This window comes from Mytilus edulis, chromosome 9 (genome assembly GCF_963676685.1).
Source record: "Mytilus edulis chromosome 9, xbMytEdul2.2, whole genome shotgun sequence".
In the NCBI taxonomy this organism is placed as follows: domain Eukaryota; kingdom Metazoa; phylum Mollusca; class Bivalvia; order Mytilida; family Mytilidae; genus Mytilus; species Mytilus edulis.
In genome coordinates this window covers 10,030,049-10,044,765 of record NC_092352.1, presented here as the reverse complement: position 1 = coordinate 10,044,765, position 14,717 = coordinate 10,030,049, and the positions used below count along the sequence as shown (strand labels likewise).

The 14,717-nt window shown below is 32.3% G+C and overlaps 1 protein-coding gene across 1 annotated transcript; it reads right to left on the bottom strand.

The window, feature by feature from the left end:
- Window positions 1–3,737: 3,737 nt before the first annotated feature.
- On the bottom strand, window positions 3,738–14,717 carry LOC139489494 (uncharacterized; the record flags this gene model as incomplete). The annotated part of the gene is given in 8 exon segments (XM_071275941.1): window positions 3,738–4,316; window positions 5,554–5,730; window positions 8,305–8,432; window positions 10,358–10,412; window positions 11,080–11,174; window positions 11,594–11,693; window positions 12,768–12,892; window positions 14,667–14,717. Coding segments are annotated over 8 exon segments (851 nt in total), but the record flags the coding sequence as incomplete, so codon positions are not given.

The window sequence follows — 14,717 nt, the reverse complement described above, 5'->3', positions numbered from 1 at the left end:
AATAAAAAAAAATTTTGGTGCATGGTATGCTGTTATGTTGGAGCAGTGAATAAGCTTTATATGGTAGTATATGATTATAAAAGGTTGCAATATGTTTCTGAGATTCAGTTGTGGTTATGTCATTAAAATTATATCAAAAAAATATCTATAGTTCTAATTTAATGCTGAGAACTGTTTGCCTGGACTATGACACTGAATGGTTGTATTCAGGTAAATTTGTTAGTCCCCTCATTTCAGACAAAAGCTTGATATTACTAGAAATCAGAATCATAAAACTCAGACCGATGAAATATTGAGGATGGCTAAATGATTCCATCAAGCTTCACAAGGCTGCCAATGATGATGGATTGTAACACAAGGTGGGTGTTTATTGGTAACCTATGTCAAACCTTGAGGCTGCCAATGATCAGGGATTGTTACAAAGTGGGCGTTTATTGGTTACCCCTGTTATGTCTTGAGTGCCGATCATATTGGATTATTACAAGGTCATGTTTTGAGTCTGCCAATGTTAGTGGATTGTTACTAGGTGGGTGTTTATTGGTTACCCCTGTCATGTCTTGAGACTGCCAATGATTATGGATTTTTACAAGGTGGGCCTTTATTGGACTCCTGTCATGTGAGACTGCTCATTATCATGGATTGTAACACAAGGTGGGTTGAAGCTACCAATGATCATAGATTTTTACAAAGTGGGTGTTAATTGGTTACCCCTGTCATGTGTCGAGTCAGCAAATAGTCTTCGATTGTTACAAAGTGGGTATATATTGGTTATCCCAGTCATGTCTTGAGGCTGGTAAATGATTTTGGATTGTTACAAGGTGGGTGTTTATTGGTTATCACTGTCATGGGTTGAAGCTGCCAATGATCATGCATTGTTGCAAAGTGGTAGTTTATTGGTTACCCCTGTTATGTCTGGAGTCTGCTAATGATCATGGATTGTTACAAAGTGGGTGTTTATTGGTTAGCCCTGTTATGTCTGGAGTCTGCCAATGATCATGGATTATTACAAAGTGGGTGTTTATTGGTTACCCCTGTCATGTTTTGGGTCTGCCAATGATCATGGATTGTAACAAAGTGTGTGTTTATTGGTTACCCCTGTCATGTTGAGTCAGCCAATGATCTTGGATTGTAACAAAGGGGATGTTTATTGGTTACCCCTGTCATGTTGAGTCAGCCAATGATCTTGGATTGTTACAAAGGGGGTGTTTATTGGTTACTACGGTCATGTCTTGAGACTGCAAATGATCATGGATTGTAACACAAGGTGGGTTGAAGCTGCCATGATCTTGTATTGTTACAGAGTGGGGGTTATTGGTTAACCCTGTCATGTCTCGAGTCTGCCAATGCATTGTCACAAAGTGGGTGTTTATTGGTTAACCCTAGCTGTCATGTCTTGAGTCTGCCAATGATTTTGGATTGTTACATTAGGTGGGTGTTTATTGGTTATCCCAGTCATGTCTTGAGGCTGCCAATGATTTTGAATTGTTACATTAGGTGGGTGTTTATTGGTTATCCCAGTCATGTCTTGAGGCTGCCAATGATTTTGGATTGTTACATTAGGTGGGTGTTTATTGGCTACCTCTGTGATGTCTTGAGTCTGCCAATGATCTAAGATTGTTTCACTGTGGGTGTTTATTGGTTACCACTGTCATGGGTTGAAGCTGCCAATGATCATGCATTGTTACAAAGTGGTAGTTTATTGGTTACCCCTGTTATGTCTGGAGTCTGCTAATGATCATGGATTGTTACAAAGTGGGTGTTTATTGGTTAGCCCTGTTATGTCTGGAGTCTGCCAATGATCATGGATTATTACAAAGTGGGTGTTTATTGGTTACCCCTGTCATGTCTTGGGTCTGCCAATGATCATGGATTGTAACAAAGTGTGTGTTTATTGGTTACCCCTGTCATGTTGAGTCAGCCAATGATCTTGGATTGTAACAAAGGGGATGTTTATTGGTTACCCCTGTCATGTTGAGTCAGCCAATGATCTTGGATTGTTACAAAGGGGGTGTTTATTGGTTACTACGGTCATGTCTTGAGACTGCAAATGATCATGGATTGTAACACAAGGTGGGTTGAAGCTGCCATGATCTTGTATTGTTACAGAGTGGGGGTTATTGGTTAACCCTGTCATGTCTCGAGTCTGCCAATGCATTGTCACAAAGTGGGTGTTTATTGGTTAACCCTGTCATGTCTTGAGTCTGCCAATGATTTTGGATTGTTACATTAGGTGGGTGTTTATTGGTTATCCCAGTCATGTCTTGAGGCTGCCAATGATTTTGAATTGTTACATTAGGTGGGTGTTTATTGGTTATCCCAGTCATGTCTTGAGGCTGCCAATGATTTTGGATTGTTACATTAGGTGGGTGTTTATTGGCTACCTCTGTGATGTCTTGAGTCTGCCAATGATCTAAGATTGTTACACTGTGGGTGTTTATTGGTTACCCCTGTCATATCTTGAGGCTACCAATGATCAATGATTTTTACAGGGTTGGTGTTTTATTGGTTACCCCTGTCATATTTTGAGGCTGTCATTGATCATTGGTCCTTTAATGATGTACAGTAGAACAAAATGGTGGATAATATTTTTGGTAAAAATAGCAACCTCTCTCAAATTACTTGTAAAATAATCTACTGTATATGCACTCTCACCAGACAGAACTGTCATGTTATAGGCAAACTATATAAAGAGTGTATTCTTGTCTACTTCTACCAAATCAGCTTCATTTGATACTTAATGGCTTTACATGCCAGTTAAACATTTTCCTTTGATGTGACATTACCCTTTAAAACACATCATCAAGTTTGTACTTGCTGGAGCATCATGACAGTTCCAAATGTTGAGGAGGATCTGCCTTGTTCAACTCTTATTTATGGTGCAGTTCATGTTGCTCAGTCTTCTTTTTTGTGTTTTTATACTTTTTTTCTCTTGTTGATTTTTGGTTTTGGTTGCCATGGCATAGTCAGTTTGTCATCAACTTATGAGTTTTGAAAATCCCTTTTTTAAAATGAAATTCCAGATTGTAACTGATAAACTACTAGAAGTTTATATGTATTGATGCAAATTCACAGTATATCAAATACTGTAAATTCAGAAATTATTGCGATGTTTTTATTATTACGAATAATGCGACAAGGTTGTAATCGCAATAATTTAAACTTGCATTTTGGATTTTGTTTATAAGAATGAAGTCAAAATTGACTCAGTATCGCAAAAATAATAATCACGCTTTGAAATAAAATGACAAAATTGCAATAATAATTTCTGAATTTACAGTATCAAGTACTTCCTGTATTTCAAGTACATATCTATTATTACATAGTTAAAAAACTAATGTGGATTTCATCAAAACTACCTGAAAAGAAGCACCTACTTTCATCTCTTGAGGCATTCATTGCAAGCAAAATGAAAATTCTTATTTTTAAATGATTTTTTATTAAAAAAAAATATATAAATATACTTTCAATTTTTAAAATGCACATAATGGACGGAGTAATTCGATATACTATATTTTGATCACTGGTTTGAGTAAAGATTTTGCATTATGTTACAAACATTAATATTAAGAAATAAAAATTGCTTTTTTTTAAATGTTGGTTAATGTTTGTAAAGCTTGAATTTTTTTGTCACAAATCTATTTGAATGTGACATTTAACTACCATTCTGAATAAAATATTAAACAATGCATAAAATGTTACAGATAATATAAAAAGGCAGTAATATCAAACAATACACAAAAATTGCATCATTTGTTTATAAACAAGAATGTGTCCATAGTACACAAATGTCCCTTTAGCACTATTATTTTCTTTGTTTATTGGACCATAATTGGAGTCAAAACTCTGATTTGGCATTTAAATTAGAAAGATCATATCACAAGGAACATGTGTACTAAGTTTCAAGTTGATTGGATTTCAACTTCTTTATCAACAACCTTGACCAAGAACATTACCGTAATCTGAAGCCAGAGTGACAGACAAATGGATTCATAGTGCCTCTAGGTATGGCATAAAAAGAAATTGAAGTACCTAAATGATGACTGAATTGATAGATCATCAAAGTGACAAAATAAGTTTTGGTAAAATATATAACTGTGTTATTAGTATTGAGATTTTACAGTCATCTTTAAAGTATTACAATAACAATAGCTTAGAATTTAAGATCTCCAAAAACAATGCCCTCTTTAATAATAATGTTATGGACCTAACAACATAGCGGCATCTCCCATCCCACATGAGCGTAATGCCTTCTCTAACACAGAACTATAAGCTTCAGGTCCTTCTCTCTGTTTCCACTTCTTAAGCATCTGATATGCCTGCAAAAAATATTTCACCAATTAAAATTAAATAGTAAATTATTTTATATTTTATTTAATGAAAACTTGTAAGAGTTATGCGGGACCCAGTGTCTAGTCTACTTTTGCTGTTGTCTATGTTTTCAGTGTGATAAGGGAATGCACATATTTAAGGAATAACAGTACTGTAGTTGAAGAGTTGCCACCGTCAATTGTAGATTTGATGGTCACAAATGCAGTTTTACTGGCGCTGAGTAGCAGAGTCAGTAAAACGGGGATTTGCGACCATCAAATCAAAATTGATGGTGGCAACTCTTCAACTACAGTACTGTTGTTCCGATTCTAATGCATTACAAAAAGAACAAATACGATAAAGCTTGAAAAAATGTCTAAATTTGACAAAATAGAAAAACATACGCGAAACTTCATGAATGATTTTGGCACAAAGACGTCATGGCTAAACGTGACGTCATACAAATGAAAACTTACAAACTGGAGGTTATTATGTTACCTGTACACTTCAAATTCGAATAAAATTACATTAAAACGGCGAATTTGAGGTAAGTGTTGTTCTATTTTCGATTATCGAATAGTAATCGAACATTTGTTGATTCGATCAATTCAAAATGGCAGGTCCCTCCTTAATTACGCCTGGTCAACTGTGGATTTGATGGCAACTTTTAGCCAATAAAAAAAATTGTTACATCCAAATTGCATTAGAATAATAGATTTATAGTTAATGAAATAAAACGTTTGAAATGTTGGAAAAAAGTAACGCTTGTACAAGATGATTACAGTATGCAATCAAACGTCAAAGGCTGAACAAAAATATTCGAAATTTTCCTCTAGATACTATCTTTTGATTGTAAGAAGCTTCTGTCTAAGGTTTATGAATTTAATAAATGCTTTAAAAACTTTATGTTATGTTAACTGGAACTCATTTAAAATTAATATACAGAAAAACAGAAAATAAATCTTTACCAAATCTCCTTCTAGATACTAGCTTCTGATCATAAACAAGCTTCTGAACAAGTTTGGTAGAAATCCATGATAGTTAAAGAAAGTAATTAAAAATTTTAAAAGTGTAACAACAGAGTGAATGTTATGTTAACTGGTAGAAAAACTAAGTCCATTTATAAGTAAAATACAGGTAAATACATCTAAACAGGATTTTTCTTTACAAAATCTACTTCTGGTTATATACTGGTAATTAAAATTCTTTTTAAAATTCTTTTTTGACCATACTCATGTTTTATACCTGTTCCTGCCTTTCATTATATATATCTCTAATTTCGTCAATATCATCTTTTACAAGACCAAGTTTATTTGCTAATCTTTCTAAATCCTTATTGTAAATTCTTTCAGAAATGTCCTCTAGTGTTTCGTCAGATGGTATGTCTCCTCCTGGGGTTCTCTGGCTTGTCTGACTGCTGAACTGTAAAATAATTACTTTGTGTCTTTTAAAAACAAACTTTATGTAAATCAATAATAAAACAAGAAGATATGTCTATAGGACACTATGATACTATGCCCAAATCACTCAGTCTCTGAAATATATCCATGTTCATTGAACTATGAAATCTGGGTCAAAATTGAAATATGACAAAAAGTCTAAGAGTTTCCCTAACACTGAACAAGGGTATACTTAGTTTCAAGCTGATGTGACAACAATTTCATAGTAAACTATCTTAACCAAGAACTTACACTTGAGAATATACTTATTTAATGTGCGTATTGTTATGCGTTTACTTTTCTACATTGGTTAGAGGTATAGGTGAGGGTTGAGATCTCATAAACATGTTTAACCCCGCCACATTTTTGCGCCTGTCCCAAGTCAGGAGCCTCTGGCCTTTGTTAGTCTTGTATTATTTTAATTTTAGTTTCTTGTGTACAATTTGGAAATTAGTATGGCGTTCATTATCACTGGACTAGTATATATTTGTTTAGGGGCCAGCTGAAGGACGCCTCCCGGTGCGGAAATTTCTCGCTACATTTAAGACCTGTTGGTGACCCTCTGCTGTTGTTTTTTATTTGGTCGGGTTGTTGTCTCTTTGACACATTCCCCATTTCCATTCTTAATTTTATTTTATATTATCACTTTTTTATATTTTTAGTAAACAATGAAATAAGGGATGGCACTATAATTAAGTCTATGATTTCTAAAGTTCACATCGTAATGAACAAGGATTAAAGTTTAAAACCAGAGGCTCTCAAGAGCCTGTGTCGCTCACTTTGGTCTATGTGCATTATAAACAATGGACATAAATAAATTCATGACAAAACTGTGTTTTGGTGATGGTGATGTGTTTGTAGTTCTTACTTTACTGAACATTCTTGTTGCTACAATTATTTCTTATCTATAATGAACTTGGCCCAGTAATTACAGTGAAAAATGTTTTCCAAATTTTTACAAAAATTTATGAAAATTGTTAAAAATTGACTATAAAGGGCAATAACTCCTTAAGGGGTCAATTGACAATTTTGGTCATGTTGACTTATTTGTAGATCTTATTTTGCTGAACATTATTGCTGTTTACAGTTTATCTCTACCTATAATAATATTCAAGATAATAATCAAAATCTGCAAAATTTCCTTAAAATTACCAATTCAGGGGCAGCAACCCAACAACATATTGTCTGATTTGTCTGAAAATTTCTGTGCAGATAGATCTTGACCTGATAAACAATTTTACCCCACATCAGATTTGCTCTAAATACTTTGGTTTCAGAGATATAAGCCAAAATCTACATTTCACCCCTATGTACTATTTTTAGCCATGGCGGCCATCTTGGTTGGTTGGTTGGTTGGGACAATTTTGATCATGTTGACTTATTTGTGAATCTTACTTTGCTGAACATTATTGCTGTTCACAGTTTATCTCTATCTATAATAATATTCAAGATAATAACCAAAATCTTCAAAATTTCCTTAAAATTACTAATTTGGGGGCAGCAACCCAACCATGGGTTGTCCGATTTGTCTGAAAATTTCAGAGCAGATAGATCTTGACCTAATAGACAATTTTATCTTTTTGTCTGATTTGCTCTAAATGCTTTGGTTTCAGAGATATAAGCCAAAATCTACATTTTACCCCTATGTTCTGTTTTTAGCCATGGCGGCCATCTTGGTTGGTTGGTCGGGTCACGCCACATATTTTTTAAACAAGATACCCCAATGATGATTGTGGCCAAGTTTGTTTAAATTTGGCCCAGTAGTTTCAGAGGACAAGATTTTTGTAAAAGTTAACGGACGACAGACGATGGACACCAAGTGATGAGAAAAGCTCACTTGACCTTTCAGGTCAGGTGAGCTAAAAATGATAAATTGTATTTGCCAAAAACTTAACCTATTATGGGATAGAATAAAAAATTCAGACAAACAGATGGATGCAAAGACCAGAAAATAAATAGCAATTTCATTACTAAAAAAAATCATAGTTTGAAAAAACTATGGAGACATTGAGTATAGGTAAACCAGTTTCTTGATGTAAGTATTGACTATTCTGTTTGCATTTCGACTGATATAAATGCTGAAGACCCAAATGACAAAATAAATCATGTTTGAATTACACATTTTTACCTTTGCTTATAATCTAAATTTGAGTATTGACTCATAATACCAAACATGAATAGTAAAATACTTTAGAAATGTATGCAAGTTTTTCACAGAATTAATACATCATTTGATGGAAACTGAAAACTTCTAAATTTTATTGTTTTGAATTTCACATTTAAGTATTAGTACATTTGAAATTTGTTGTTTTCCCATCTCCTTAGTCAGTTCATCTTCATTAGGAAAATTCAGTCAAAAAAGTCAGAAAAGTCAAATAATGAATAAAAATATGGGGAGTTGAGTCACAGGTTTAAAAAAAAAAATCTCACATACCCATCAACTTTGTCTTCAAGGAGGTTTAAACTGTAGTTCAAATATATCAAAAACCAGTTAAACATGCAACGACTTAAAATTTACTTGACATAATTGTACAAAGTGTAAGTTATCATACTCTACCTCTGGAAGGTTTTGATGGAGTTTTTCTTTCATGTAATTAGGAAGGATCTGGAAATCTAATATACTTTCTAACATGTCTTCTTCTAAAGACATACATCCTGCCACAAACCCATCTTCTTGAATTTGTCCTGAAAACATATTCTTGTATTAGACCTCCTAAGATCACATATAAATATAATCTGAAAGAAGTTGAACTTGTAAAAAAACCTAAGGCTACACCAATTAAATTTCTTGTTCTATGGATTTTTGGACTCCAAAAAATTGGGGCGAGCGAGCAATATGAAAATTTTGATAAAAAATTATTTAACTTGAAAAGTAAAGGCAAGCAATTATATTTTTTTTTTGTACATATAAAATAGTAGGTTTTGATAATATTAAAACTTGATTTATCACTTGTACTTTGACATTTCTTTAATTATTGAAGTGTTTTCCCTGTTCACCAAGAAATAATTGAATAATTAGATGTGGTACATGTATGTGTGCCAATGAGACAATTCTCCATCCAAGTCATAATCAGGTTTGGAACAACCCCTCAATGTTATAAATATAACTTTTATTAGGGGTCAATCTAAGTTATATATTTTTTGGTAAAAAACACTTTATAGTACAAAAGGGCTCATATTTTCCCAAAGAACTATATATCTATCTGTATTAAATGGTCAAAACATGTCCAAGAATTTTGTGATATTTCTGGACTTTAACATATATCATTTTCTTTTATATTATTCAGTATAAGTGGACCCCTCTTTTAGAAAAGTTGTTTCAAATATAATGTATTTCTCCCCATTTTAAGTTAAATATTTTAAGTTTTTCTATTTTCTTTCCTACAACAGTAAAAGGACCCCTTGTCTGAAGGAGGGTGGTTTCCAACCTGATAATAACAAATACAGGTCATAGACATACTATCTCACCACTTCTCCCTATTAGTTTCTGAAGTAGTGTGAGTCCTGCATAGTACGGCATTTTACATAGGGCTTTGACCCAGATCAAATAGCAAGCTATAAGGGACCCCAAAATTAGTAGCGAAAACAATTCATACAGAAAAACCAACAATCTAATATATGTATACAAACAGAGAAATACCTATGAACCACATCAACAAACAATATCTACTGAAAAACATGCTCCAGAATAGGGACAGGTGCATAAATTGCAGCGGGTATGGATAGTTTTGTTCTGCCGATATTCAATATAATTGCATTTGAAGGCATCTTTTCTCCTTCTGAAGTTCTGTGTACTTTATTCTAGCAACGAAAATCAGCATGATTTTGATGGGGAATGTAAGGAGGAAGAAAACTAATGTTCTGTACAGGTATTTTCCTCTGTTATTTATACATCGAAGCACTCCCACTTGGGATATCTCACTCAGTTTAATGCTTAATCAAACACCTGAGATATTTACACGGTGTTGTGGGATGCTTATAAAATTAAAAACAATATACAGGCAAGACTGAATTTTTTAAAACAAGTGTCAATATCTTTTTATAATATTCTAAAAAAATATGGTGCAGGAATTGACCATGATTACATTTCCAGATGTGGGAAGCAGGAATATTAAAAAAAAAATCTATTTAGAAAAAAAATAGGTGTGGGCGGGTCCATCGAACAAGGAATTAAATTGGTGTGGCCTAAAGATGTGAATAACTTTTAGGAGATGCCATCTTAAAAAAGATCAAATCAATGTAAGACCTGACATTAGAAAAGATGCAATCTGATATTAACATCAGTTCTAGGACAAAATAACCTGCTTTGTATGATATATTTAATTCAAATGAAAAGAGATAATTTAAACCGCCTACAGAGAATTTTACTTAATTCATGGCTTAATATCCCAGCCTTCAGATATGTACCTTTCACATTGTTTATATTTTTTTTAAGATTTCATCTTTATCTAAGGTTGAAATTGAGTTGTTGGTGGTCTGTGTTGAATTGATTCACTTGTGAAGAATCAAAGCAGGTTACATTCGTTTACTTATACATGTTTGAGAAACACAGATTAAATGTATGTCAAAGCAATGTTGTTAAGTAATGCTCACAGTATATTTTCATTTACCTGAGTTTTTTGGATCCATCAATTTGTATATTGTGTCACATGTTTTACCAATGTTCTGAAATAAAACAATAACTGCAGTAATAATGAACAAATGGATCAATTGATTGATGTGTGCTTAATATACAATGTTATATATTTATGCTAGCCACAAAACCAGGTTCAACCCACCATTTTTTTCTTAAAATGTCCTGTTCCAAGTCAGGAAAACGGCTATTGTTATATTATAGTTCATTTCTGTGTGTGTTACATTTTAGTGCTGTGTTCTGCTGTGTCGTTGTTCTCCTCTTATATTTGATGTGTTTCCCTCAGATTTAGTTTGTAACCCAGATTTGTTTTTTTCACAATTTATAAATTTTGAACAGTGGTATACTACTGTTGCCATTTTTCGTGCATATTAAGATAAGACAAAACTAAGGTACAAAATGGATGAGCTCAACAGGCTTCAATGTTAATTGAAAACTAATATATACTTTTTTTTGCTATTCCTTTTATGTCCCTTTTTGAGAATTTGGCTATGATTTTATGTCTCTTTTACAAATCCCTGGCTTTCAAATTTTTGTGTTAATTGTTCCTTGTGATGTTAAATCCATCAAAAGCGCTAAGGACGCAAACAAAATTCTAAAGTTATTTTCATCAATCATACAAAAAGGGACCAAAGGAAGAGGATGTAAGATCATCCTACTGCATTATGGTTTGTTTGATAGTTTATCTTAAGTACTTACCTGTTTATCTTGAGGCTGGGAATACACTCTTTCTAAAATCTTTGTAAATATGGCTTTTGGTATTGGCTGGCTATTGTACAACATACGAAATAAACCTGAGTTATTAACAACAACAATTAATATATGATAATTAATACTGATTTGATTTGACAGTAAATATAACTCATGTATGGTAATGTACCTATGTAAATATGAGGTATGAAAAAATCACTTTAATAGTGACCTCCTATCTCTGTCAATGCAAAGGCTCTTAGAAATATCAATTCAAACATAGAAATTTTTGTATCTCTTTCCAAAAAACTAAATAAGTTATAGATCTGGGATGAAAGTTAAGTTACAATTACCACCAAGACCAGTTTTAACTTCACAGTGTTCAGAAAACTCATGCAACATTCCTACTTAATTTCATATTTAGCTAGAAAATTCAATATAAAATACATCTAAAGGTCTATCAGCTGATTATTCAAGCTACATATACAATAAAAAAGGCAAATTTATTGTAATCAATTCTTACCTCTAACTTTTTCCTCTACAGAACTTAATTCACACCATTTTAATCCACGTACAAAGTTTTCAAAAGTTACTTTCTTATTCACCATGAACTTTTTTAATATCTGAAATTGATATTTTTACATTCATTTTTGTTTACAATTGTAAATTGAAATTACTTCTCTAAAATATGTTTAGTTTGGATATTTATCTGTCATTGCTACTAAACATGACTTCTGTGTGAGGTCTGGAATAGAATGTGACCTTTAAAATTATTGCTTTTTTTGAATTGTCAAATGAGTGTGAACAGTTTGTTGTCATTCATCATCTTATTGTTTAGTTACTAGTTCTTATAATTTTTCCCTTTTTAGTCATGTTGGGTACCCATTTCCCACCCTTATGCATATATTATGGCATTTCTAAGTTTTCTTTATAAAAATATTATAACCTTGAATTCATATTTTATGAAATAGCTGAATGCATGTTTTTTTTTGCTGCGTTGTATACATGTACAATGTGTATGGATTTCACTTATTTTGTGTATTGTTTAAATATGTCACATAAATTCATGTTTACTCAAATTCTACTAATTCTTTTGTTGTTAAGCATTTACTTTGTGTCTCTTATGTCATTGCATTGCCCAAGAATTTCATATATTCATGTCTATAGTGTAAACAAAAGTTTTAAAGAAAACTTATGATAATTACAACCTTTTGAGTAAGTGAGAGAGATTGTAAAATAATGCATAAACCCAACATATTTAAGCTTGAAAGCATTGCCAAGTCAATTTTTTGGTTCTTTATTTATGGAGAAGGACCAACATTTTGAGACTAAAAATATGTTAATGTTACCTGAACCCTTTCAATATATTATTGCTTTCCAACTTCCAATGTAAACATTTGCATCATTTAACTTATTTTGGAGTAAACAATTTCCTGGTTCGCAGAGCATTTTAATTATGCACCATTTATGGGCATTATGTTTTCTGGTCTGTGCATCTGTACATCTGTTCGTCTGTTCATCCATCTGTCTGTCCCGCTTCAGGTTAAAGCCCCCCCCCCCCCCCCCCCCCCCCCCCCCCATTTTCATGGTACACTGAACATAGAAAATGATAATGCAGATGGGGCATCTGTGTACTATAGACACATTCTTGTTTTCCTTATGTTATGAAAACCTTGATATATAAATTTAAGACTTACATTTCTTGAAAAAGCATCATCTTGTATAGGTAAAGACTGAAAATCTGCCTCAGGTATTTCACCATTTTCATTGCATCCTAACTGCTGAAATCTATACCAAAGTCTCTCTACTTCTGCTATACTCACTGTTCAAAAGTAAATAACAAAAAAATTGAGAATGGAAATGGGAAATGTGTCAAAAAGACAACAACCTGATGAAATTGATGTGAGTGAAATTTGCCTACATCATGTATACAGAAAATCAAATTACCATTACAAAATTGCCAAAAAGGTAACAATTTAATAATTGAGTAGTCATCCTCAAGAGATATATATTTTGAAAGGGTACACTTTTTTTTATTATTGGTTGAGAAGCTTATTTTATATTGTCTCAAGTGAATCAGTTATTATTGTCATCTGTTTTTTGTAGTTTTCTTTGCTCATGATTGAAAAACAATACAAACTTTATTTGTTTTAACAGAGACAAATTTCACTCACTTCAATTTGAAGTGAATTAAATTCATGTGAATCTCACATGAAATTGATGTGAATTTCACCTCAAACTAGCTTATACTTGAAACTCATGTGAAAATAGTTTATGTGAGTTTAATGTGAATCTCATGTGAATTTCATGTTAAAATCATATTAACTTTTTTAATGTGATATTCACATGAATTTTGAAAATAATGTAATTCAAATAACATCTACATTTTTAAATTTAATTCAAATCATGAAAAATACTAAAAAAAAATTAATTTAATTCAAATCATGAAAAATACTATTTTTTTTAAAATTTAATTCAAATCATGAAAAATATTATTTTTTTTAAATTCATGAGAAAAATGATTGATATTAATCTCAATTCATGTAAAACTCACATGAAAATTTTCATGTGAGTTTCATGTATAAGCTCGACTGAGGTGTCAATCTCATATGAATTTCATGAGAGATTCATGTCAAATTCATGTGAGCAAACTTTGCAAGGATTGTGCTTTGTGAATATCTTTAAGAGTGACATTTATATGTCATGAATGGAATTTTTTAGATGACTGGATTTACTTTATATTTCCCTTTGTAATGTACACTCCAAAGAAATATAAATTCAAATAGAGAATTACTTAAATTTTACCTTAAACCTATTTGGTTGATTTTTTTCATATGAAAGTTTATATTATGTTGGTATACAATAATAATCCAAAGAATCTTATTTTCAATGGCAATATTTATGTGTTGGCCAAGTTACAAAAAAAATGTTTAATTTGTTACTTATAAAAACATGCTTTAATAGCCCACAAATGTTTTGTTGAATTTTGGATTGATTAAAAAACGTTTTTTTTTTCTTCAAAATTTACTATTTTCGTAAAACTTATTTTTCAATACAACAAGGTTCTATCATATGCATCCAAGAATCTTTTTGACAACAGTGCTGCATGGACATTTTCTATAAAAGTATTTAATAGACTGGCGCATGATTAATTCGGGGTCTCATTGGGGGTTTCTGACCCCGGATCCAGCTTCCTGTTTTGTCAGATTCCCGTATCCCGCTTAGACTATATACATAAGCAATTCTCATTTTTTTGTAATTTCCCGTGTCCCGCTAGGCCTCATTTCCCGTTTTCACGGCACCATAATTTGACTTTCACATGTCACGCTTATAAAAAATCGGCAATCCCGCGTCACGCTTAACCCCAATGGGACCCACTTAATTTACCAGACTCATCATGTTATATTAGTCCAATAATTATGACGTCTTGGAAGGCTATTAATTATAACTTTTTCTTTTAGTCCTTAAATCGTAGGAAATCTTCAAAGCAAAAATTTAAAATATTAGCCTTCAAAGACATCATAATTATTTGGACTACATGTTAATAATTAATGTTATATATGTGAATTATGTGACAATTAGTGTTAAAATCATACATTCTGATGAAACAGCATGTACTGTTATCCAGTTAGCTTTTTTAGGATTGG